The 23,924-nt window shown below is 36.7% G+C and overlaps 2 protein-coding genes across 9 annotated transcripts in view; both read left to right on the top strand.

Annotated features, from left to right (window-relative positions):
• PIK3R6 (phosphoinositide-3-kinase regulatory subunit 6) overlaps positions 1-10,443 on the top strand; it is a 43,452-nt gene extending 33,009 nt beyond the window's left edge. Inside the window, exons 17-21 of one of the 2 annotated variants that reach the window (XR_011558061.1) lie at positions 348-438; positions 1,278-1,339; positions 3,502-3,614; positions 5,453-7,735; positions 9,148-10,443. Coding sequence is in view for 1 of the 2 variants with exons in the window: in XM_070739695.1 (XP_070595796.1) it covers positions 348-438; positions 1,278-1,339; positions 3,502-3,614; positions 5,453-5,615 (429 nt within the window). In the remaining variant the exon portion in view is untranslated. Of the gene's footprint in view, positions 1-347; positions 439-1,277; positions 1,340-3,501; positions 3,615-5,452 lie in introns of both variants that reach the window. The other variant, XM_070739695.1, reaches the window with a different exon arrangement.
• A 1,301-nt stretch (positions 10,444-11,744) lies between these two features.
• MFSD6L (major facilitator superfamily domain containing 6 like) lies at positions 11,745-19,262 on the top strand. 7 transcript variants are annotated; one of them, XM_070739691.1, is made up of 3 exons: positions 11,745-11,823; positions 12,548-12,734; positions 16,102-19,262. In XM_070739691.1, the coding sequence occupies exon 3, from the start codon at positions 16,136-16,138 to the stop codon at positions 18,062-18,064; it is 1,929 nt and encodes a 642-aa protein (XP_070595792.1). In that variant the 5' UTR covers positions 11,745-11,823; positions 12,548-12,734; positions 16,102-16,135; the 3' UTR covers positions 18,065-19,262. The 7 variants fall into 7 exon arrangements, with proteins under 7 accessions (XP_070595792.1, XP_070595793.1, XP_070595791.1 ...); XM_070739692.1 differs by having other exon boundaries at positions 11,751-11,823; positions 12,548-12,729; XM_070739693.1 differs by having other exon boundaries at positions 11,767-11,823; positions 12,551-12,729.
• The last annotated feature ends 4,662 nt before the right edge of the window (positions 19,263-23,924 follow it).

The following is a 23,924-nucleotide window of genomic DNA, read 5'->3' as shown; positions in this document are numbered from 1 at the left end:
AAATCTTTCTAAAATATTTAAAGCACCACATTTTTTACAAACCTTTGAAAACTGCTTGTTTTTCTGCTTCTGAGATCTCCACCAAAGTGAAGTGGCCATGGTTGCATATATAGCCAGACAGAATTTTTCAAACAGTCAGCTGGAACCTGTGAAGAACGCTACTGCTTTAATGCTTTGAAGAGAAGTGTTCCTTTGGTGCTGATGTGCTTTGTGAAGCACTGCTTTCAAACATTGCCCAGACCTATTCAGCACGAGAGGAAAAGTGTCTGTCTATTGGATGGCTGAATAGCTCGTTCATTTTATAAAGCATAAATACATGTTTACCAGAGTTAAACATTTCTCTTTAGGTTTTGCTGAGTAACCGTGAAAAGGATGAGATAATTTCTTTGCGATCTACAGGCCTTGTTATAAAAGCCATTCCCTCACATGAATTTGAAGGTAAAAGTTATGGTGGGTTGAGATGAGAGTATATGTGGTTTTATTTGTTGGTATGGTTTCTAGATGAGAATTTTGCTATTTTGTAGAAATGCAAAACATGCATTTTTCCAATTATTTCCATATTTGCCTGATTCTTTAGAAGTACATTATAATATGTCTCCAAGTAACGGGGCAGAAAAAAACAATCTTGAGGAAACTGCATATTCTCATGGAAGGGAATGATGGAACCATCATATTCATTAAAAAACCCAAAAAACAAAACAGATAGAATTGGGTTATGATATACAGTAAAGATGTATCATCCAGTAATAAATAGGTGTCAATGAAATCCATGCAAACAGGCAAGAAAATATTTCTATAGAATGTTTCCTATACATTTTTATTTTTTAAAAATCCAGTGTGTGTCTTCCTAACTGAATATAAAAACTCAAATCTATAAAAACTGTTCAAAGATAGATTATCTTCTTACTATGCTTCTCTCCTGCATTTGTAATGAAATTTATGGTCAGTTGCTTCATAGAATTATATAAACACATTTTACATTTAACCTCAAAGTCCCAACGGCAATGTTCTGTCACTTTACTGAATTGATATTTCTTCTTTCTGCTAGTTTTATCTTACTTCAATATGTCCAACCTCTATCATTTATTTATTAAAATGATTTTTAATTTACTAGCACTGCATACTGTCCAGAGAATTCTACCTTTTGAATGATATAACAGTAGAACAAAATAAACTACTGGCAAATTAGGATGTGGCTATTACTATTGCTAGTCATGTGAAGGGGGAGGTCAGGTCAACATCAGTAGTCATTAGTTCTTCATTTTTTTCCATTGTAGATCTAGTGTGCTTGACTCTAAATATTGACGAAGTTATAAAAGCCTCAGGACGATCATATTCTGTAAGTGGTATTATGTTTTTTCTGGAATAAAAGCCAAAATGCTAATTAATACTAGGGGAAAAGTTAGGAGAGAGGTTTCTGGATTAGTCTGGCAAATCAGGAATTTGCAAAACTGTGTTTCAAATGCCGTCTATTACAAAAATTACTGTTTGTGTCTGCTGCTATTGGAGATGTTGCTTGATCAGAGTTTTCAGAATTTCAGTTGGTTTAGTAATTTGTACTTTTATTTTTTCCTTTTTTCATTGTTCCTAAAAAAATTAGACTTTCTCTTCAACTGGTCAAAGTTTGTGCCTATTAAATATTTTATATTAATAAAATTATTAGAGCAAAAAAGCTCCCTGCTCCCTTCTGACAATCGTCTATAGAATATATAGCAGATAATTTAAATATTAAATATACAGCAGATAATTTAAATAATATAGTATGAAATGCTGTTCTTCCAAAAGTTTTCAATGTGTGGCTTTTGATTTTAAAAAAATCTTATGAGGTTATATGTTATAGTTCAGAGAATATAACAAACTCTTTTGCTGAAGCTGTTTTATAGGTAATGATGAAAAAGAAAAAAATTAGCTAAGAAATGTTAATTTAATATATTATTGAGTGATATAAAGCAAATAGTTTCATTAATCCTTTAACAAGGACTATTTCCGGTCAAACCTGAGAATATCTTGTATTTTCTGCCACATTTAAAAAAAAATATTTTTAGGGAATGATGTTGTTGCAGAAATGATTAACAACCTTATTTCTAAAGTCCTTGCTTAATGACGAATCATTTTATAAGCTATGATGGCCACAGAATGGGTGCTATGTTTTGTAAGGCAGCCCTGGCCATTATAAATGATACTGCCCCTCCTCTGTGATCATATGATAGTATGTTGTACAGGCCAACTTATTGTTCTGCGATCAGGTGGCCACAATTCACAATGTTTTAACACTCTTTCAAATGAATAGGTTCACGTAACAACTGTGGCATTCACTTAATGACTGCCACAAAAAACTATGTGGTTGCCCTTGACTTATGATCCAAATAAGATGGTATTTCTGGGCTAAATTATGGTCATATGTCAAGGACTACCTTTAATGCTAGAGCTCCAATCCATTAATGGTTCCCCAAGCAAGGCAATACAGTGGTACCTCGAGATACGAGTTTAATTCGTTCCGGACCTGGGCTCTTAAGTCGAGCAGCTCTTATCTCGAACGACTTTTCCCCATAGGAATTAATGTAAATAATTTTAATTGGTTCCAGCCCTCAAAAAACTCACAAAGTTAGTCTAAATTATGCAGAAAGACATGTTTTTAATGAAGAAATGTACATGTACATATAAATGAATAATGAAGTTTCTTTCACTTAACTTGTAAACTTTCTTAAACTTTTAAATTTACATATGTTCAACTTCTCTGCCACCCAATCCTGTAGGACAGAGGTCCCCAACCCTTTTTGCACCAGGGCCCGGCTTTAAGCGATCAAGAGAGGAATGGGTGAATGAATGGACGGAGGGTGGGAAGGAAGGAAGGAAAGAGGGAAGGGACAGGAACAGAGGAAGGAAGCAAGGAAACTTATGAAAGGGGAGAGTAAGAGAGGAATGAGTGAAGGGAGGGAGGGAGGGAAGAAGGTGGGAAGGAGAAAGAAGAAATAGAAGGGAAGGTAAAAGAGAGAAAGAAAAAGAGCAAGAAAGAAAGCTGCAAGCACCCCCCCGAGCCCCCCAGGCCGGCTGCAACCTTTTAAAACACGCGCGCCGCTTCGCAGCTGTCTCCTGAAGCCGAACGCGGAAGTTAGCGTTTGGCTTCAGGAGACAGCTCCTTGGCGCTTGTATCTCGAATTTGGGCTTGTAAGTAGAACAAAAATATCTCTCCCCTCCCAGCTCTTATCTCGAGTTGCTCTTAAGTAGAGCAGCTCTTATGTCGGGGTTCCACTGTATTATTTTAAACTGAGGAAATTATAGTCATACTTTTTCTGTGTTAAATCAGGTTATTTTTAATGAACAGCTTTCTAAAACTGTATTTTATGATGTCAAACATGACTCATACAGTTTCCTGTGGTCCCAACACATGACTTAGTTAGCTGTCTGGAAGGCAATTCAATACACATCTTTATTTGGATATACAGTAGGTTTGGTTGGAGTCCAATTTTTATAATCAGAACATCTTTCATTTTCTTTCAGTTAGTGACAAATACTATACGAATGCGCAACATCAGTCTCAGAACTACAGACCAAAGATCTTTTACTGTGTTCCTTGACAAGGATTCCAGGCGAGCCTATAAGAATGTTATCAGGTAGCCTTTTTTAATGAGTAATAATTATTGATTCTTTTCGGTCATTTTCTGAAGTATGAGAATGTACAGCAAATCACTTTAAAAAACATACTTATTTACTTCAAGCTTTCAAAGTATTTTCAAAGTAATTAATTTTTTTTTGGATATGTATGCTTAGCTGTTCTGATCAGACATTCTAGGCTATTGATCATCACAGAAATTATGACAATAGCAAGTACAAATAATCCTCACTTACCAAGTGCCTTGTTTAACAGCAATTTGAAGTTACAACAGAAAGAAATCCTGCTTTGCATTCAAGTTTCACACTTACATGCATCACAGCATCCCACAGGCAAGCTGTGATTGCCACTTGGGCACTTCACCATCGCGGTTACAATTATACCTGTTGCAGTGTCTCATAGTCAGATAATTTGCCAGAATTTATTTATTTTTATTTATTTATTGGATTTGTATGCCGCCCCTCTCCGTAGACTCGGGGCGGCTAACAACAGTAATAAAAACAGCATTAACAATCCAATATTAAAACAGTTAAAAATCCTTATTATAAAACCAAACATACATACAGACATACCATGCATAAAATTGTAGAGGCCTAGAGGGAAAGAGTATCTCAGTTCCCCCATGCCTGGCGGCAGAGGTGGGTTTTAAGAAGCTTACGAAAGGCAAGGAGGATGGGGGCAATTCTAATCTCTGCGGGGAGTTGGTTCCATAGGGCCGGGGCCACCACAGAGAAGGCTCTTCCCCTGCGTCCCACCAAGCGACATTGTTTAATTGACGGGACCCGGAGAAGACCCACTTTGTGGGACCTAACTGGTTGCTGGGATTCATGCGGCAGAAGGCGGTCCTGGAGATATTCTGGTCCGATGCCATGAAGGGCTTTATAGGTCATAACCAACACTTTGAATTGTGACCGGAAACTGATCGGCAACCAATGCAGACTGTGGAGTGTTGGTGTAACATGGGCATACCTAGGGAAGCCCATGATTGCTCTCGTGGCTGCATTCTGCACAATCTGAAGTTTCCGAACACTTTTCAAAGGTAGCCCCATGTAGAGAACATTACAGTAGTCGAGCCTCGAAGTGATGGGGGCATGAGTGACTGTGAGCAGTGACTCCTGGTCCAAATAGAATTATAGAGAATGTTGTAGTAAAATTGCAAATCAAAGTCAAGTGATGTCTCACTTAACAACTATGGCATAATGGGTATAAGACAATGATAGCAAACCTGTCACACATGTGACAAATGAGAGAAGGATATGTTTAACTTTCCAGAGGGCCTCCAGAGGCCAGAAATGGCCCATTTCAAGTTGGAAAATTTCTGGTCTCTGGAGGGCCTCCCAGGGGGAAGGCCATTTTTGCCCTTCCCAGGCCCCTAGAAAGACTCTGAGGCCTAGGGAGAGCAAAAAATGGGTGTGCCATCATGTGCCACGTGCATGCACAGGGGGAGGACACATGTAAATATGGGTATGGGCCCAAGGCTTTCCTTCTTTTGTCATGTGAATCCAAAAAGGTTCGCCATCACTAGTAAAGACATCTTAACTCATCTTACAGTTCAATGTTGATAAGTGCCTTCCTACACCAAATTCACTAGGAAAAATATAATTGAAAACAATTGTAGCTACCTTATTCTAGGTACAGTAATATCTATTTTTTCCTCAACTTCATCATCAAGTATTATAAATTATACATTATTGTGTGCTTATAATATATGGATTGCAAATTAAACAATATTCCCCAATTTTTAAATGATACGGGCACACAAAAGGATTTTTGAAATTAGAATTATGCTTGTATGTTAGGTATTAGTAATTGAAGCTGTATTGGGTTTTGTTTTTGCAGTATTCAAGTATTTCCCTGCCTAGAACCCAGCTACTCTTTGCAAAAATCAAGAACAAAACAGATCAACTTGCAAGAGGAAGACAACGGTGATATAGGACTGGCCAAATACTTACCTAAGTCTTTACTCTTACCTATCAATACTTTTGCAGGCATTATTCGATAAAGAAACTGACAATCCCAACCTTTCAAAATCTTTCATTGAGTTTCATTAGGAATTGTTCCAATGAAACAGAGGTGTCAAGGTGAAAAGAAAAAAAGTATTGCCAAAAGAACAAGACAGGCTTTTAGCGATAGAAAAAATAAGATTCCCATACAATCCCAGTCATTTATTTAAGATGGCGATGAGGGCAGGCGCCTAGCCATCTTGCGGGAGCATGGGAAAGGGGAAAAAGCCAAAAATCCCAGAACTAGGGACAGGATAAACAGCAGAAAAGCTAAACAAATTGAGTAAGATTAAAAACAAGTATTAATAGGAATAAAACTGGGACTAAGACCAGCAACAGCACAATAAATCTAAAATAGCTGGCGAAGGGCAAGGCAATAGCCAAAACTCCAAAGAGATGCAGAGCTAGACTCCAAGTGGAAATCTAAGACAGAAACCGGACTGAAACCTATGGCCAGAGACTGGAGCATCCCAAGGAGAAGGCCAGGTGCTGAACTCCACGTAGAGATTGCAGCCAAAAGAAAGCTCTTGGAGAGCCATGTGGAAATTACAGCTAAGGGAAAACTCACCGCAACTCCCCAGCACCAGAGACCTGACAGACAGCATGGAGGACAAGCACCGCAGAGGAAGGAGACCGACTGAGCACTGCCATGAATGATCCCCAGGGCCCTACCAAACTGGGAGAAAGCATCCTGCCAAATCCCACAACACATCCAGAAGGTAGCCTCTGAGGACCTCACCCCTGCCTGGATGGACAATGTTCTGCCTGGTGCCACTGTCGTCCAGACCCTTCCCACCCCCGACACCAGGAAATGCCGCCCAGCTAATAGGGAGACCCCTCCGGAGACCCAACGCCCCAATAGACCGCCGGAAACCTACCAGAGTGCTGAAGCTCAACCAACCAAGCCCTGAAACCCAGCTTACAACTAGATTCCTCCCAGAGCACCGAAGCTCAACCAAAGAAGCTCAAAGTCCAGCAGATCACCTGATCTCACCCAGAGCTCCGTAAACCTGCTGAAAAAGCCCTGATATCCAGCTGTTCATCCCTAAGCCCCAAACACCAGCAGAGACAAGCCTTCAGGAGCCCCCATTAACACAGCGGACTGACCGGTGGCCAACATTGCAGAGAAACAGACTATGTGGCTCCAAAAGGAAACAAAAAGACCACGTGAACTTGCTTAAAAGAGCCCATCAAAAGAATAAAACCTTGCAATGAAAGTCAATGACAACAAAAAAAGTTTCTTCCAACACATAAACAACAAGGAAACAGTCGCTACACTAAAAAGAGAAGATGGCAACAGAGACAGAGCACAACTGCTCAACACCTATTTTGCATCATTTTTCACACAAAAAGAAGCCACCAACCAACTAACCTGCAACAAAGCTGCAAAAAACAACTTTGGAACAGAATACACCATAAATAAAAACACACTAAAAGGGACCACCTGTAGGAACTCAACGAATACTACCTAGAAACAAACAAAATAATATCCAACAGCCAACATGGGTTTGCCAGGGGGAACATGATAGTACTATACAGGTACATGAGGGGTTGCTACAGAGAGAAGGGATTCACACTATTTTCCAGGGCACCAGAGGGCCAGACCAGGAGCAACAGATGGAAACTGACCAAGGAGAGATTCAACCTGGAAATAAGGAAGAACTTTCTGACAGTGAAGGCGATCAACCAGTGGAATGGCCTGCCAGTGGAGGTTGTGAAAGCTCCAACACTCGACATGTTCAAAAACAGATTAGACTGCCATATGACTGGGGTGGTGTAGGGTCACCTGCTTGAGCAGGGGGTTGGACTACATGACCTGCAAGGTCCCTTTCAATTCTCATAATAAATAAAAATAAATAAACAATATAGGAATGTTTTATAGCTTTCAATAGCATGTCAACTCCACAAATAAGCAAAAGCAGTTTATTTATTTTGATCAGCTGTTTACAAGAATCTTGCCAGACTGATTGCATTCCCTTGAGAACTGGGGAATAAGGGCTTCACTAGTCTGGCCTTCGTCATTTCCTGCCACAGATTGACAGTGCTGTTGCACCTCCTTTAACCAGTGATTCTACCACATTGTATAATATAAATGGGCTCTGATGCAAAAGAAAACAAGGTATGAAATCTTTAAGCTACTATATTATGTTTTCTTTTAATACAGCAGTTCTTTTTTATTTCATTTCATCATTTGTATGGTAAATGTAAATAAATTCCATACTACGGAAGCTTTAGTTAAATCTCAGCTGAGGCAGTTGTTGTAAATTTATCACTGATAAACTTATTCTAAAAAAAATCATAGATAAATGTCATCCCAAAATTAAGAATTTAGATTTAATGCAATATTTGCAATGTTTCTTTCATTAGAAAATAAGTGGGAGAATATTAAACAAATGTGTGCATGAATTCTTATCATAAAACCATATAAGAGCCATGGTGGCACAGTGGATAGAATACAGTACTGCAGGCTACTTCTACTGACTGCAGTTTGGCAGTTCAAGTCTCACCTGCTCAAGGTTGACTCAGCCTTCCATCCTTCCCAGATCAGTAAAATGAGGTCCCAGATTGTTGGGGAAGTTTAAGTTTAAGTTTTATTGGATTTATATGCCGCCCCTCTCCGAAAACTCGGGGCGGCTAACAACAATCATGAACAATATACAATAAAATCCAATACTAAAAGCAAATTAAAACCCCTTAATATATAAAAACCAAACATACATACAAACATACCATGTATACAGTTGTAACGGCCTAGGGGGAGAAAATATGCTGACACTGTAAGCCATTTAGAGAGGGCTGTAAAGCACTATGAAATGGTATCTAAGTAAGTGCTATTACTATTGCTAGAATGTCAAGGAAACAAGAAAATTTGTAAATTGTATAGAGACTGCCTTTATTTGGGACTAGCACTTTTTGCTTATTTAGTACATTTCCAGGAAGCTAGAGTTTATTTCAGCAAGTCTTGCATAGCATCTTTGCTGACCCCAATTGTCTCATATTGCAAGAAACCTAAATTTGTTACTTGAATGCTCTGTTGTTACTTATCCCTCTTTCTCACTTCATCCTAAAATAATGTCTTTGTGACCTTCTATCCAATTGTTTTCTAATGTTATTGACATCTTTTCTCGGGCCCTGGAATTACCTTAAGCCTGTTTCTCACTCAATCATGGGTCCCTTGTTTTTTTTTAAAACATTTTATTAGGTTATAAGATAAGATACAAAATACAAAAGTAAATAGGAAGGCAGTGGGAGGAAAGGGGAAGAAAAGCAAAAAAGGGCTGGGAAAAAGAAAAAAAAGCATTGACTTCCAACTCTCTGTTGCAGTAAAATAAAGCATTAACATAAAACTACAACTTTTTGCTTTTTCATAGTAGTACAAACTACTAGTCATTTCTATAAGCATGTATGGGTTCCTTGGTTTTGATCTTGTTTTATGTCCTGTGATTTTCTCAACATAATTTGAATGTCTTTTTAAAATTCCTTTGTTCTCCACTCACATTCTGTGTCTAAATAAATGTTTTTAATATACAGATAAATATATCCTTGAATCATCCAAGGTTAGTGTATGCAGTTTTGCTGGCAGTGTTTGTCACTGCCTTCTTCAGGGTCTTAACTGCACCACCACACCTTTGCAGTTTTTGTCTACTCTAGAATTCCAAGACAATCTCCTTCCTCTAAAAACTGACAGGGCCAACTGCTTAGCTCCTAATATCAGCCAGCTGACTGCTGCCATCTACTTGTCATTTTATTGAGGTCTGTTACAATACAGATCTATTACACAAATTGTGATAACATATAGAACTCGCTCAATTTTGCTGCCCTGGTGATTTGGGGGGCTGTAATTTCATGAAATGCAGATAACCATACCTGAATCAGGTTGCTGAAGAGTATTTTGATTGTGACCTCAACAGTAGGTGATCATCTTGAAGCACAGCTATTATAAATGAAAGGATCATTCCTATGTATGATAAACAGGAGGACTGAATGATCAAAGTTGAACAGAGTTGAGGAATATGTTCCTGCCTTCTACAGTATTCTTAAAATATTCTGGTTTTTTCATTTTGCTTACTGGCCCTCACTGGGTCTTCAAGATAGTTTAGGAAATAATACTACTAATAAAATGAAATGACAAAAATAAAAATTCTAGTAAAGTGTAAACATCACAAGGGGAGAAAAATAATCATTTTAAGGACCTTACGAAAGTTTATCTGCTTTCTGAAGCCACTGCTAATTACACTTTATATTGCTTTCTATTCAAACCTGATTTGACTATTAATGTAACACTCCCCCTATATATGATATGCATAGTTTACATGAGAGGAACAGACTGCAAGTTTTATGCAGCATGATGTTCAAAGTTCTCAGAAGCAGCCTTTATACAGTTTGGTCTTTCTGTTTTTGTAAATAATGGATAGGTATGGCCACAGGATTCCTTTCAATTGCATAATCATTGTAAATAGACAAAAGCTAAACTACGGAAGGAATCACATTCAACAGAGCAATAATATAAATTATATAGGTTGAATAATGGCTGATGGAAAAACATCTTCTAAAACTAATATTTTCATGAGCTGCTGTGAAGATCTATCTCTTTTTAAGTAATAAAAGATATAATGTTAAGTCTGGTTTAAAGGGTTTCCAAAACATGGTGCTGCAGCTAAATGTTTACATCCCAAAAGGTATTAGATTGTTTTGAATATTGAGTTATATCTGTATTAAATGGAAATGTACATTGTGTAAATACATTATAAATTATTTGTATAGTTAATAACATCTGCTGGAAAGTGGCAGTCTTTAATTTCATTAAATTACTTTTAAAAAGTTTAACATTGTGTGTCATTTTTCTTCCTTAGACAACAATTGGAGGTTATAAATTATTGCAGTATATAAGTATAAGTACTAGTGAACTGATATATAAGAATCCAATATTGCTCCCAGAGGTATTATAATTTGGGTGGAGGAAGGAAGGATCGATCTATCACATGGAGGAATCCTTCATTTAAGATAAAATAGCAGGATCTTTAGCAAAGCTAGTATTTTTTCACTTTATTATGCCATGGAATATACTGTAATTCTGTGGGACATTTTGCTCTAAAGAATTCAATAGTTACATCAAGTCAAAATAAAAGTAAACAGCACTATTGAACAAACATATTGCCTTCAACAAAAAGATTTGGGACCTTGGAAAGTTGACAAGATTGCAAGACATTTTCATTGTAAAATAGGAACTGTGATTTTAGAAGCTTTTAAATCTCAGTTTTAAAATGGTAATACCTATCAGTTATGTTTAATTTCAACTTATATTCACAGCTGGTTGGTTGTGACAGTATAACGAGACTAATACTGTACCTGATTTTGAGCTGGGATATCCTTGGAAATTTGGCAGAGCCTTGTCTTTATGGTGCCATATTTTGTTACCCTTATTCTAAGATTTTGAAACTTTTGAGTTTCACAGTAAAACTTTTATCCTACTTTTTGTTTGTTATCCATGCTTCATTTACATTTTTACTGATTTGAATGATAGTTACATTGCTTTGACAAAATTTGATCATGGTTTCAGGATACACAAATTGCAAAATACATGTTTATTAAACTCCTTAGAAAGGGCAATACAGTTGCAAAATAAAGGTAAACATTAGAATGAGCATTGTATCACAGGATAAAAGTAAATACTTAGGAGATGGCAACACATTAAAGAATAAGAGGTAGAGGTAATAGAAAGCAGGTTTACCTTCTAGGAAATGGAAGCAAGTACAGAAATTGAAGATTTTAGCTGCTCTGCCCATTTCAAGTCCCTATTTGAATTCTTTTATTGATTGATGCCCTCGCTTTTGGAGTGAGCCCTGTAAAGTATACTGTGTTTCAAATCCCGAGAACAGTTACGCGAGAATCGGAAGAAAGACTGCAAAGGGCAGCAAAAAGCGACAGGCGGAAGGAAGCCAAAGCAGGTCTCTGGTGCGGGAGCTGCGAAGGAAAGCGGACAACGTGGCCCCGCACCTTTTCCTACTTCCCCGAATGATTCCTCGTATCCTAGCAACGGTTTGTCCCTCCCCCTCCGGCGGAGGACGAGAGAGCGTTCCAGCTGCAGGGCAGAGGCAGCAGGTGTATGCCGCTCTGACAGGTACATCGGCGCATGCGCAATCGGCGCGCTCGAGACCGCAGGCCGCCTAGAGCAGCGGAAGAAGCCGAATTGCCCGTTGCTTTCAGGTAGGGGAGGCCCCGTGCCGGCTGCTGGAGTTCAGCGCCAGAGAGGCGGTCGACCGCAGAGGTTACCATGGCAACGTCGCCAAGGTGCGGGGCTGAGGAGGGGAGTCTCCCGCGAGCACCAAGATGAGGCGCGTGGGGGAAGGCGGAAGGGAGCCGCCACTCGCATTGGGGCGAGGCTGCCGGTGCGGCTGGTGCTGGACCGAGTGAAAGGCCAGGGTTTCCGGGGGGCGGGGGTCCTTCACTCAAGGGCATAAGAAAAGGAGGTCTCATGGGCTACGAATGGCCAGAACTGGCATCAACAATCCGTATTCCACGTCTTCGATTTGCACAAAACAAGGAGAAAATGGGCGGATTGTTACCTCCATAGGCGACCGTCCTATCGCAGAGATTCTCAAAGCCATTTAATCCCCCCCCCCCCAAAGATGAAAGGCAATATTATTGCCATTGGAATAGATGGTGGTTAATATACAGCAAGGACTGTTTTAAATGGTTGGATAGACACGTTTTCTAACATAGCCTTGTCTCAAATATCCTTTGTGTGTACTGTATATCTATCTATCTATGTGTATACTGAAAGTGACACAGGATTAAATTTTACACTACACTACTAATGCTGCCTTCCTAAAATGTGGAGGCTATGGTTTTTATGTATAATAGCTCAACTGGAGCTACAATGGGAAGCTGGTTATTTGCAGGATTGTCAATCTCATTCTGTAAATTCCAGCAGGGATGACATCCTCCAGATCCTATCATTAGATGTCAGCTGATGTGACCCAAGAGGCCTGTCTTCCCTGCCACAGCATCTGCCTTATGGAGCACCTCCTGACCCAACCTCTCCCCCCAATTTGATTGACTACAACATGGCCACTTTTAACAAGACCTACTTGCTCCTCACAGGCTGATACAGTATGGTATATGAGTGTGTGGCAACTATTATGAGTTATCTATCTGGCACTCATTCAGCATGTTTATTATCTTTATTATGTTATCTTTTTCCTTTATGATTTTAACCTTTGTTACTTGCTCAAAGTCACATGGAAAGTGGGCAGACATAAACATTGAAAAATAAGTTCCCCCATCTATTACCTGCACTGCAAAAATCCAGAGGATGCTGGAAGGTGGCTATAGAAAACATTAGCACTGGTCTTCTGGACTTTTGCAGTCCAGCTATGCTACTTTTAGTTCTTATATTTATAAGATCATAGATCCCAGCTTAATCCAACATTTTCTTAAAGCAATAGCGATCTGGCAGTCCATAAAGAAAAGTTAAAGACAGACCCACTCCCCCAATTGTTATCCCATAACTGATATTTAGATGCTTACTATATTTAATCTATATACGATGTTTTAGCTTCAAGATAGATAACTTGTAAGACCAGTTCTCAGGGTTTTTTTCAATCTTTAAATCAATCCAAATCAGTGGCTATTGTCATATCTTGCAGTAATGAATTACAGACATTATGATGCACAGCAGAAGTCCTTTCTTCTGCTTGTTTTAAGTCTTCTTTTAATCAGGTTTATTGGATGACCCTAGTCCTGGTGTTTTTAAAGGAGCAGATAAAATCATATCCTTGTTCAGCTTTCTGAGTATTATTTTCTACTTAGCTAAATTGAATGATGTTTATTTATTTATTTATTGGATTTATATATGCCACCCCTCTCCAAGGACTCAGGTCAGCTTACAACATATAAAAAGCAATAAAATATCCTAAATCCAATTATAAAATTGCTAACAAATCTAAAATCCCACTTTCTTAAAAATCAGTCACAATATAACATGCATTCCATTCATCAACCAGGGGCAAATATCTAATGGTTCCAGGCCTGACGACATAAGTGAGTCTTGAGACTCTTGTGGAAGGCAAGGAGGGTGGGGGCAGTACAAATCTCTGGAGGGGAGCTGGTTCCAGAGGGCCGGAGTCCCCACAGAGAAGGCAATTCCCCTAGGTCCCGCCAAGTGGCATTGTCTAGTTGATGGGACCTGGAGAAGGCTGACTCTGTGGGACCTGACTGCAGTCTAGGACTTATACGGCAGAAGGCGGTCTTGTAAATAATTTGATTGGTCATTCAAGCAGTTTGAAGAGATCCTTTTGGAACTCTTCACAATTGTGTTTGGATCAATCTTCTCTGCAAATATGGCCAGTGTACTGTTTCGTCCTACTTATTTGTAAAACACTTATTACAGTTGCACTTTTTACTTCCTTATCTATTTATTGTAGTCCTATTTTTACTTTTTGTTTATAACTAGTTTATAAGCAGGCAGTTTCTTTCATCCCATGATTATTGCTATTCAAAAGCTTTTGATGAGACACTCACAAAATACTAAGTTTATAATAATGTGCCAATAAGTGCCTATGAACACTTAATTGTTCCACAGTCTTCCTATAGATATAAATATAGTTTCTGAATACAAAGTTGTTCTTATTTTCTGCTCTTTCCTACTTAGAGTGGTTTTGTTACACCTTATAGCTCTCACTAGGTTTACAGTTACTAATACAGGAAACAATGTCATTATTCTGTTCTGATTCATGTGATCCTGTGTAAATAGAAGCTTCTAATATTACCTGTTATGTAGTTGGTAAAATTATCTAAAATTTCTAGCACACTAAACTGCAATTGACTCTGCAACTACCCACCTCCATTTAGTTTTGAAACGGGAATTACATTTTCACATTTGTTCTTTGAAGGAGTCTTTTAAGAAGGACTTCTGGCATTTTTATATCATTTTCTAAGGCATGTAAATAGTGATCTTTTTTAAAAAAAACATATTTTTTTACAAAACTCTGAATTTATTTCCATTCACATACGATTGATAGGCATCTTACACTTTTTATCATGGACTTACAGTATAAGGTCTCAACTGGCATCTTCTCTTTCTATCCCACTAGATATTATAAAATGCTTCATTCTTAAAGTTACTCTTCAGACCCATCTGTTTCCAACAAGGAAGTTATTTTTTAATTGTATTGTAAAACCTTTCAGATTTGGACTTTTGAATTGGAAATGCAACAACAGGATTGCAGTAATGTTTTGAGTTGGAAAAAAATATTTTTGAGCTTAAAACATTTTGTATTATACTAAAAATTTCCAAAATGATGGATTCTTACAATTCAACTGTTTTGTGTATTACAAATTCATTTTCAAACATTTTATAATGTAATTTTAATATGCTTGGCTTTTATTCAATTTCCTGTTTCTTATTCAATTTACTGATTGATATGGGAGCTTGATGTTATTTATATTTGATTTTATTCTAGAATCTCAATTCTGTACTAATGCTTATCAAACATTTGAAATATGTGTTTAATAATGTTATCTCTCATCTTATTATCCGTGATAATACAAGCTAGTCCAAAGTGTTTTATTTTTGCCTGCTTCTCCAATCTTAGCTTCTAAAATATATCTCATTTAACAAAATAGAAAAAATCAGTAACTTGATTCTTAAAATTATTTAAAACGTGTCTATCAAAAAAGTACTTTTGTATATATTCAATATACAATGGTAATATAAATTTATATACTATACATAGCAAATACAACATTTCTCATTAATTGCACTGGATCCCAGTACATACTTTCCCAGCATAAATGGTAACATTTTCCTCTAAAATAGTTTTTGCTTTATGGCATATATATTAAACATGTTGGCATATTTTAGTCATTTCTTTATCATTTGAATCATTTATTTAATAATATTGGTGACTGATGCCACTTTCATACATCATAATCTTATATTTTAAATTTACACACCCACACTGTTTTGGATCTCTTTTTTTGTTATTATTTAAAAAGGATTTTGTTGCAATTCTATATGTAAGTGTCCCTTTGAATTTTAAACATTAGCTAACATTTCATCTAATATAAGAAAGAAATGTCATTTGTTTTACTTTGAAAAAGGTTTAGGATAAATGTAATCCCAATCAAATAATACCAGTATTTCAGTGTAATTCTGTTTATTTATAGTACTTTGAAATAAGTATCAATAAATTAAAAGGGGCTGGTAAGTGTTTAGAGGATTATAGCTTAAGATAATCAACAAATTAAAAATTTATTTTCTTGATTCAAAACTTAGGTTTTTCTTTTTATGAATTCCTTAAAAATATATCTTGCAGTCAATATTTTCTGTAACAAACCAGTTGTCTTGTTATTGCTGTTGATTTATAGTTTTACTACAGGTTTGATTAGTGATTTGCAGTCATATCAAATTAAGAAATTTCAACATGTTTGTCCTATTTTATGCAGTACTGATAAATCTGTCTTTGCTTTATTAATTTACAGGGCAAAAGTGGGAACACAGACTGCTTCTGAAGCCATGAGTACAAATAACCAATGGGATGTAAACAAAGCACTTACTCTTGCTAGTCTTTTCCATTTTCTCTATGGTGCAGGAAACGCTTGCGCAATCCCATTTTTAACTCTCTACTTTCGTCAGCTTGGGCTGACTGCACCTCTAGTAGGGATTATAATAGGACTCAAACATTTAATCACTTCTCTTTGGGCCCCACTATGTTCCTATCTATCAAAAACCCACAATAAAAGGAAATTATTTATTAGTGGATCATTATTTTGCTCAATTGGAACAGGTTTGCTACTTACAATCATCCCACCAGTGAGCAAAGATATTATCTATAAATATTGCAACATGAGCCAACATCCCACTAAACAACTGACTACAACACAAGTGCCTGATATAAATATGAACCATCTGAATGCAATGAATGGTAACTCTTTTGCCGATAACAAAATATGGTCCACAGAATCACTTGGAATGATATCAAAAGACCAAGAGTCAACGAGAAAACCAACAGTAATGTATACCTCATTCAAAATAAAAAGTATTGAAACTCCTATAATAAACCAAGATGGCAATAAGATTGATAGAAAGCTACAGCAATTGATAGATACTTCTTCTGGTGTGACATCTGGTATTTCCGGGGAACCTATTGTTACAGCAGAGCAAAATATGGAAAGACCTACCATGAATGTGCCTTTGAAAGAAACTGCTGGCATTGTGACTATCAAAGAAAATGCTGACAAAAATGACTCGAGAAGAAATAGTAACTTCACATTTTACACAATTCCATTACGTGTTACAGAGGTACCTTATGTACTGAAAAATCTTTCAGGGCGCAGGGAAAGAGCACAAGATATAAACTCTCTGTTACTTCAGGGTACTGACTTCTTGGACAGTGAGCATCAGGTCTTCCTTATGGTGTTAGGTGCTGTTGTCCTTTGGGAGCTGCTGGCTGGACCACTTGAGTGGATGGTTGATGACAGTCTCTACGAATACCTTGACTTTGTGGATTCTGCTGATAGATATGAGAACCTTTGGATCTGGAGCTACTTGGGAGCATCTTTGGGTGTCTGCAGCACCGCAATTTTTGTGGATCAACTGAGTTGCTTTTTGAATACTAATATTCCACGTTTTGCAGTGCATTTCTATGGCTATGCCTTGTTTATGACACTGACGTTACTTGTCAGTACTTTCTTTCCCATTTACATGTCAGAAAAAAACGAACATATCAATAAAACAGTCAAAGCTTTGAGCCTCATTGGGAATGACGGTCGAACCATCCTGTGTGCTGTCACCATCTTCCTCACAGGAGCTATTGGGTCAAATGTGCAGAACTTTCTTTTCTGGCAAATGCAAGATCAAGGCAGCCATGAATCATTCATGGGCCTCTCGGTGACTATTGGACTAATTGCTGAAATCCTGCTCTATATCTTCAAAAGCAAACTGCTAAAGGCTCTCTCTGGTGGTGGCACAGTTGCCTTGGGATTAAGTTGCCTGGCAGCACAACTGCTCTACTATTCTTTCCTCTGGAATTCCTGGGCTGTGCTGCCAATACAGGTCTTCTGCGCTTTCAGCAATGGTGCGTTATGGTGGGCAGTGAACATGCTGACAGACGATGTTGCCACTCCTGGCACAGAAAGGTCTCTGCACTTGGTCCTTCAAGGTCTCTCTCATGGATGTGGAGCCAGTTTAGGCAGCTTTGCAGGAGGGTTTGTTGTGAACAGCTTTGGTTTAGCAATGCTCTACAGAGCATGTTCCATTACCTTAATATTATGGCTAGTTTTATTCTTGGTTGTTCAATCTAAATTGCCACGACAGAAAAGGATTAATTACTCCCGTCTCTTAGCTGCAGATTCTAGTGATATGAGTGATTCTGATTATGATGAGAAAGAAAGAGACTGGCTTGTAAAAGCTATGAAAGATGACAACTCTGCTAGAAATTGGTAACTAATACTGGATTTCAAAGGTCACTTCATCAGAAAGTAGACTACGGAGAATTAGGGTGAAGTTTTTAGAAATAATCCATACCGGATCTGTAAGAATATATTCTATTGGCAGTCGATTTTATGATGTACATATTTGCTCAGGAAATTATTATAAAGATTTTATAAAGATTTTATTTTCTTAAGATTAATTTATTGTACATATTTATAGCAAGTCGCTTTTCTAAAATGTTTATTTTCAAAACTAGGGGACTTTCAACAGAAATACAGTGGAATTGTTTGTTTGTTTTTTCCTCTTTATAATAATTTTGAAAATTGAGCTGAAATTCTAGGACACCATCTAATTCTTTAGAATGGTATTTTCCTTAAATCTGAAAGATACATTTGATCTAATGTTTAAAATGTTCATATGTATTGAAATATTTCCCCCAATAGTTGAAATATGACCATAAAACCTGCACAAGCTATACATTAGAGGTTATAAATTAGAATGGTCACTTATTTCTTGTCCAAATTAAAGACAAACATGCATAGCCCTTACACATGCACATTTATATTTATATGTTGTAAATCTAGAGATAAATAGAAATATATCTCACCTTAATAAAGGAGCCTGGTACTTATGATTTAACTGCTACTTCCCCTTTTTGTTGTCTTTTAAACCAGATTTAGCCTTCAAATAGAAGATTATTCTCTATAAAATGTGGCTACACAAGCAGTTTACACATGGCTTTAATGTTTTATCTTGCATTAATAATATTTAGAAAATTCTCATGCTTCTATACATCTTCAGGATATATGGAAAATATTATTTTGCAGTTTTTTTCTGTATGTTATACTCTTCCGGTATAAAATAGGACCTTTTGTAAGTATCAGAGAGTTTGTTTAAATACACAGTTGTAATTTAATCTGATTTAAGAGATTGATTCTTTAGAACAAAAAGGCAATAATCAACTGCTTTGAGGGCTACAATCTCACAGTAAAGCACTTGATAGAAAATGCACTATTAGCAATAATTGCCTTTATATGTACAATTACTGAAGAGTGGACTAAAATTTCAGAAGGATGTTGTAAGAATTATGGAAAAAATATTTCCAATTTCATGGTAGAAATAAATTCACATGCAATCTCCATAAGATTTGCTCCCATTTTGAATTTTAAGCATCAGCTCACTCTATTTTTCCAATAAAAGCCATTGCTTACACGTTGCCTTTTCAATTATAGAAGTTTGGCTTCTCATTACAACAGCAAAATAAAAATCCATCCATAGATCTTGGGAATGGAAATTGCTTGGGTGATTTTACAAATATTTTCATTGTTTTATTTAAATTCTTACATATTTAGCAAAGGAATGTAACCTGGGAGATTAGAAATAAATATAGGAGTTCCATTTTTGGAATCTGCAATGTCGTGTCTTACAGAATTTTAACTGATCAATCTACAGACATAGATCTACCTCCTTTTGCCACTCTCAACTTAAAAAAATAAAATAAGGTGCTTATCATGATTTCAAATTGAAAATTCACCCAACTCCATTTATGAAGCAATTTTAATAAATGTTTGTGTACATAAATACTGCTTACTTATGCTTACCTAAGAAAATTGTATTAGTGCTTTCCATAATTATAAAATAATATTTCCCATTACTGGTAAGTACAAGGAATGCACCGTCTTTCCATTTATTATAAATGCATATTTGCAACACTTTAAAGCAATCTCAAAGCAATCTCATAATGTGCCATAAATTTGTTAGTCAGGCCAATAACAGAACATTCAGCATTGCTTGCCAAAAATTGATAATAAAATATACACCGCTTAACTGACAAATATTATTTGCAAGCATTTTTGTGTAATTTGCAAACAAATCTCACAAGAGCCAGTAACCTAAATATTTTCTTTGTATAAAAAGCCATCATTTCATGTGTATAAATAAATTTATTTATAAACAATAAATAAAATAGATCTATTTTTCTGCACAAAAGGAAAGTATTATTTTACAATGATCTCAACCTTGCAAATAGATTCTTTTTGTATGTCAATGACCAGCAATATGCTAGAAATTGGTTTTATCTTAGACAAAGCCAGCTATGTAATCTGGGGCCAGTTTCTCTCTTCTCTCTCAATCCCAGGAAGGAAGCAATGGCAAAGTTACTTCCAAAATCTTGCCAAGAAAACTTCAGAGACTTCTTGAGACAATTCAGCCAATGCTGAATCAAAGACATACACCCCACCTGCCTATTATCTGAAGATAATGCAGATGTTAATTTTGAATTGCAGAGGAACTTTGATTGTTAAACTAGACTGCCATAATTAATGTCATAAACTCATTGCATCCTTCTTCTGATTTGCCCTATGTAACCGTAAGGATACCTCTGAAATCTCTGAGCATTGACTTGTTTCATTATTGATAAGCCTAAATATGCCTTTCACATACATTCACTGGGTAGGGTATCTCAAAGGAATCAAATATGATTTGCTTAAGATTTCAGTTTGCCAGATACCAGGTTTCTCAAGAGAAATACATTAACAAACAGACTAGGAGAAATGCTCCTCATAGTTTGTTCTGAAAATACATGAATCAAACTGACTTTTTCCAAACTATTTGCTACTCAGCAATGAATTTTTGATGAGGCACGTATATGCCAAAGGCCTGACACCTTTTTAACTGCATATTTTTCCAAATTCTGGGAAGCAAATAGGTCAAATTCTCTTTTTCTATGGAGCAGGTGACAGTTCTATAGAGCAACAATATTATTGGTTCTCCTTCTCTGCCATCTCTTCCAACATCATAATTATGCTGAATTCTAAAATATCAAAATGGGGTTTTTCAATGAATGACTTTATTGATCAAAGCTATAATCAGTATCTAACTATGAAATGGTGGATCCAATGTCCTTTTAAGCTGTTTTTCTGCTAGTTGTACTTCTTCACTGATGGTAAGAATGATATCAGGCAATTCCCACCTGGTTCTCATAAGGCTAAACGCCTGAAATTTCATGAAAAAAAATTCCTTTCTGTTCATTGGAGTTTCTGTTTCTGAAAAAGTGATTCATATTTTTATCCTTTGGCTGTTTTTTATTTATTTAAATACGATTGTCTTTCCTATTCACAATGCGGTTATAAATATAAGATGACACAATGTTGAAAACTTTAGGCAATGCTTCATTCAATTGAGTCATGTTCCTAGCTTGGAACGATTCTTCATTTTACGTATGTAGTAGAGATACAATGCCATCTTAATTACAATTTATTTACGTAATTACAACAAACCCTTAATTAGGAAATTTATGCAGAGCATGATTTCCAATCCTTCCAACCCTTTGTAATTAAGAGAGATCAGGGAGGAGTATTTATACTGGAGGAGTTAATGGTATTCTGAGCTTCAGCCTTACTGTCACTCTCATAGGGAAGTGTTGGGGGGGAAATTAGTGGAATGTTTTTCTCCATAGTTCTTGGATGTGATTTTTATTTTGCTGGCTTCTCCCTCCAAAGCATACATATTCAGCTTTTGGAGAATTGTTCTAATTTTGGATATATCAAATTCTGAGTCCCTTAGCCTGTCAACAGCACCAACTCCCAGTTTCAATAGCTGGTGGTTGTTTTTTTAATCTTTTGTTTTGGGAGTAGGTTTATTTGTTTGTTTGTTTAATTCCAAAAGCTTTATTAAGGTCTTTGACCAGTCTTGACAATAAAAGAGTACAGTACAGTAAAAAGAGTAATAAGCTTAATACATCAGCTAGTTATTAAAATAATGATAGGGCAATAAAACAGTGTATCTAATTAAAAAATTTGCACAGTTGTGTAACTTGGTGAAAATATTGGGCTACCTGATATACAAGTGTAGGGTTAGCATCCCTTAAAAAATAATAAGCATAAAATTTATCTGTATGGCTCTTATATTTGGGAATGATTGAGGCAATCAGAAGACATCTTGGGGCATCATGGAAAAATGCACCACATGAGAACTATTCTCATTTTTTCTTATACTTGCATAACAAAAGATAGGCTATAAAAAGCCATGCCTCTTTGTGAATCTGTACAAAAACACACATATACATTGTCTATGGAGATTCTCAATCATCCAGGTCATGGTTGTCCCAAAGATGCTTTTTCAAGAACTGAAGAAGCTTCTTGGATGAGAAGTGAAATGTCTTCAAAGAAAAACACAAAGTCCAGTTGCCTCCTAAAAAGAAGCACATGGACCAATCATACAGTTTGCTCTAGTAGTTGATAAGTAGAAGTTAAGAAACATACAGTCTTAAAAACCAGGAGGGAATTTTGGAGAGAATAAGGGTAATGTTGATAGGGAAATTGTAATTAGATTAGATTAGATTATTAGAGTTGGAAGGGATCTTGCAAATCTTCTAGTCCAACACACACACACACACACACACACACACACACACACACTCAAGCAGGAGTCCCCATACCATTTTGAACAAATGGCAGTCCAATCTCCCTTTGAAAGTGTCAATTGTTGGGGCTCTCACAATCTCTGCAGGCAACCTGTTTCACTGGTTGATCACTCTCACCGTCAGAAAGTTCCTCCTTATTTCCAGGTTGAATCTGTAATGGCTGGAAAGCTAAGATTAATCTAGTTAGTATTGGTAGTTGAAGAGATGTTACTGGTTTTAATTAACAGCAGTGTTGGCTGGTAACCTGAGAAAGACAAAGAAGGGATATACACTGCTGAAAAGATGCAGGTTTGAGGAGAGGCTGGGTTAGGAAACATTCTCAAAAGTGGCACATGAAAGAACCCAGAAAATAATGCTGAAGATAGGGGTCATCAGATTCTGTTCAACACAGAGGACCCTGGGGAAGCCAGGAGACCAGAAGAGGAGCAACCAAGGTATGTTTCCCTCTGTTAGGTAAGAACAGGCTCACAGAAGGAAAAGGCAGCCAGTAAGTTATTCAGACAGGAATAGAGTCTTTAGAAATAGGCAAGTATGTGTTCAGTTGACTACATTAGAAAACATTTAAGCTACACAATTTGCAGTAGAGGAAAAATAATATTTCACAGTACATTTTAAATCTAAAGCCATGGCTTCATTCTGGATCAAAATACAGGAGTGTCCAGGACTGGCTCACCCAGGAAATAATTTTGCTAAATAAAATTGCTCAGGATGAAAATATTTGTTTTAATAAAATGGATAACACTCTCAAGAGTTGTTTTGCATTGTTTTTCACCAAAATGGATTAAAAGCTATGAAACTACTATTATCACATTCAGCAGTCAACTTTAAATTATGTATTCAGCTAGAATAATTCTTATTATTTTACCATACACTTTATCTAAATCAACACGTGCACAACACACTTTCTCATACATTTCTCCATTACTGGCTGAAGATCAAAACTATGTTTTACACACATACTACTCAGTGCAATATTATACTGCACTTTTGCTCACAGGGTAGTTAAGTATCTCAGGAAATGTCAGCTAAGGAAAAGTTACAGAGGTGACACCAGAATATGACTATGACTATCTTAGAGGACAAATCCCAATTCACAAATGACCAAAATGTGTCATCATTTCAAAGTTCAACCCCAATGCTGTCTGGTGGAATTCCCTATTGGAAAACCATAAGGAGAACATGAGCTCAGTCACTTTCTCCTGCTTACAGTTGGGTATCTTAGCAGTTGGTGTCTGGGGGCATGTTTCCTTTGATACCAGGAAAATAGATAAGAATACTATTCATATTCATATTTCTATTTGAAGTCTTCTAATCTGAAGGCCATTGATAGAGAACTAGGTAATTCTTCAGTTTAATAATGCCCATTGAAACTGCATTATCTTGATACTCAGGTTGAACATTTCTGGATTTTACTAAATGTTCTCTAAACCACAGTAGCATTGGCCAAAA

This window comes from Erythrolamprus reginae, chromosome 2, assembly GCF_031021105.1.
Source record: "Erythrolamprus reginae isolate rEryReg1 chromosome 2, rEryReg1.hap1, whole genome shotgun sequence".
Classification (NCBI taxonomy): Eukaryota; Metazoa; Chordata; class Lepidosauria; order Squamata; family Dipsadidae; genus Erythrolamprus; species Erythrolamprus reginae.
Note: the sequence above shows the minus strand (reverse complement) of the source record. Positions and strands in the feature narration are given on the sequence as shown.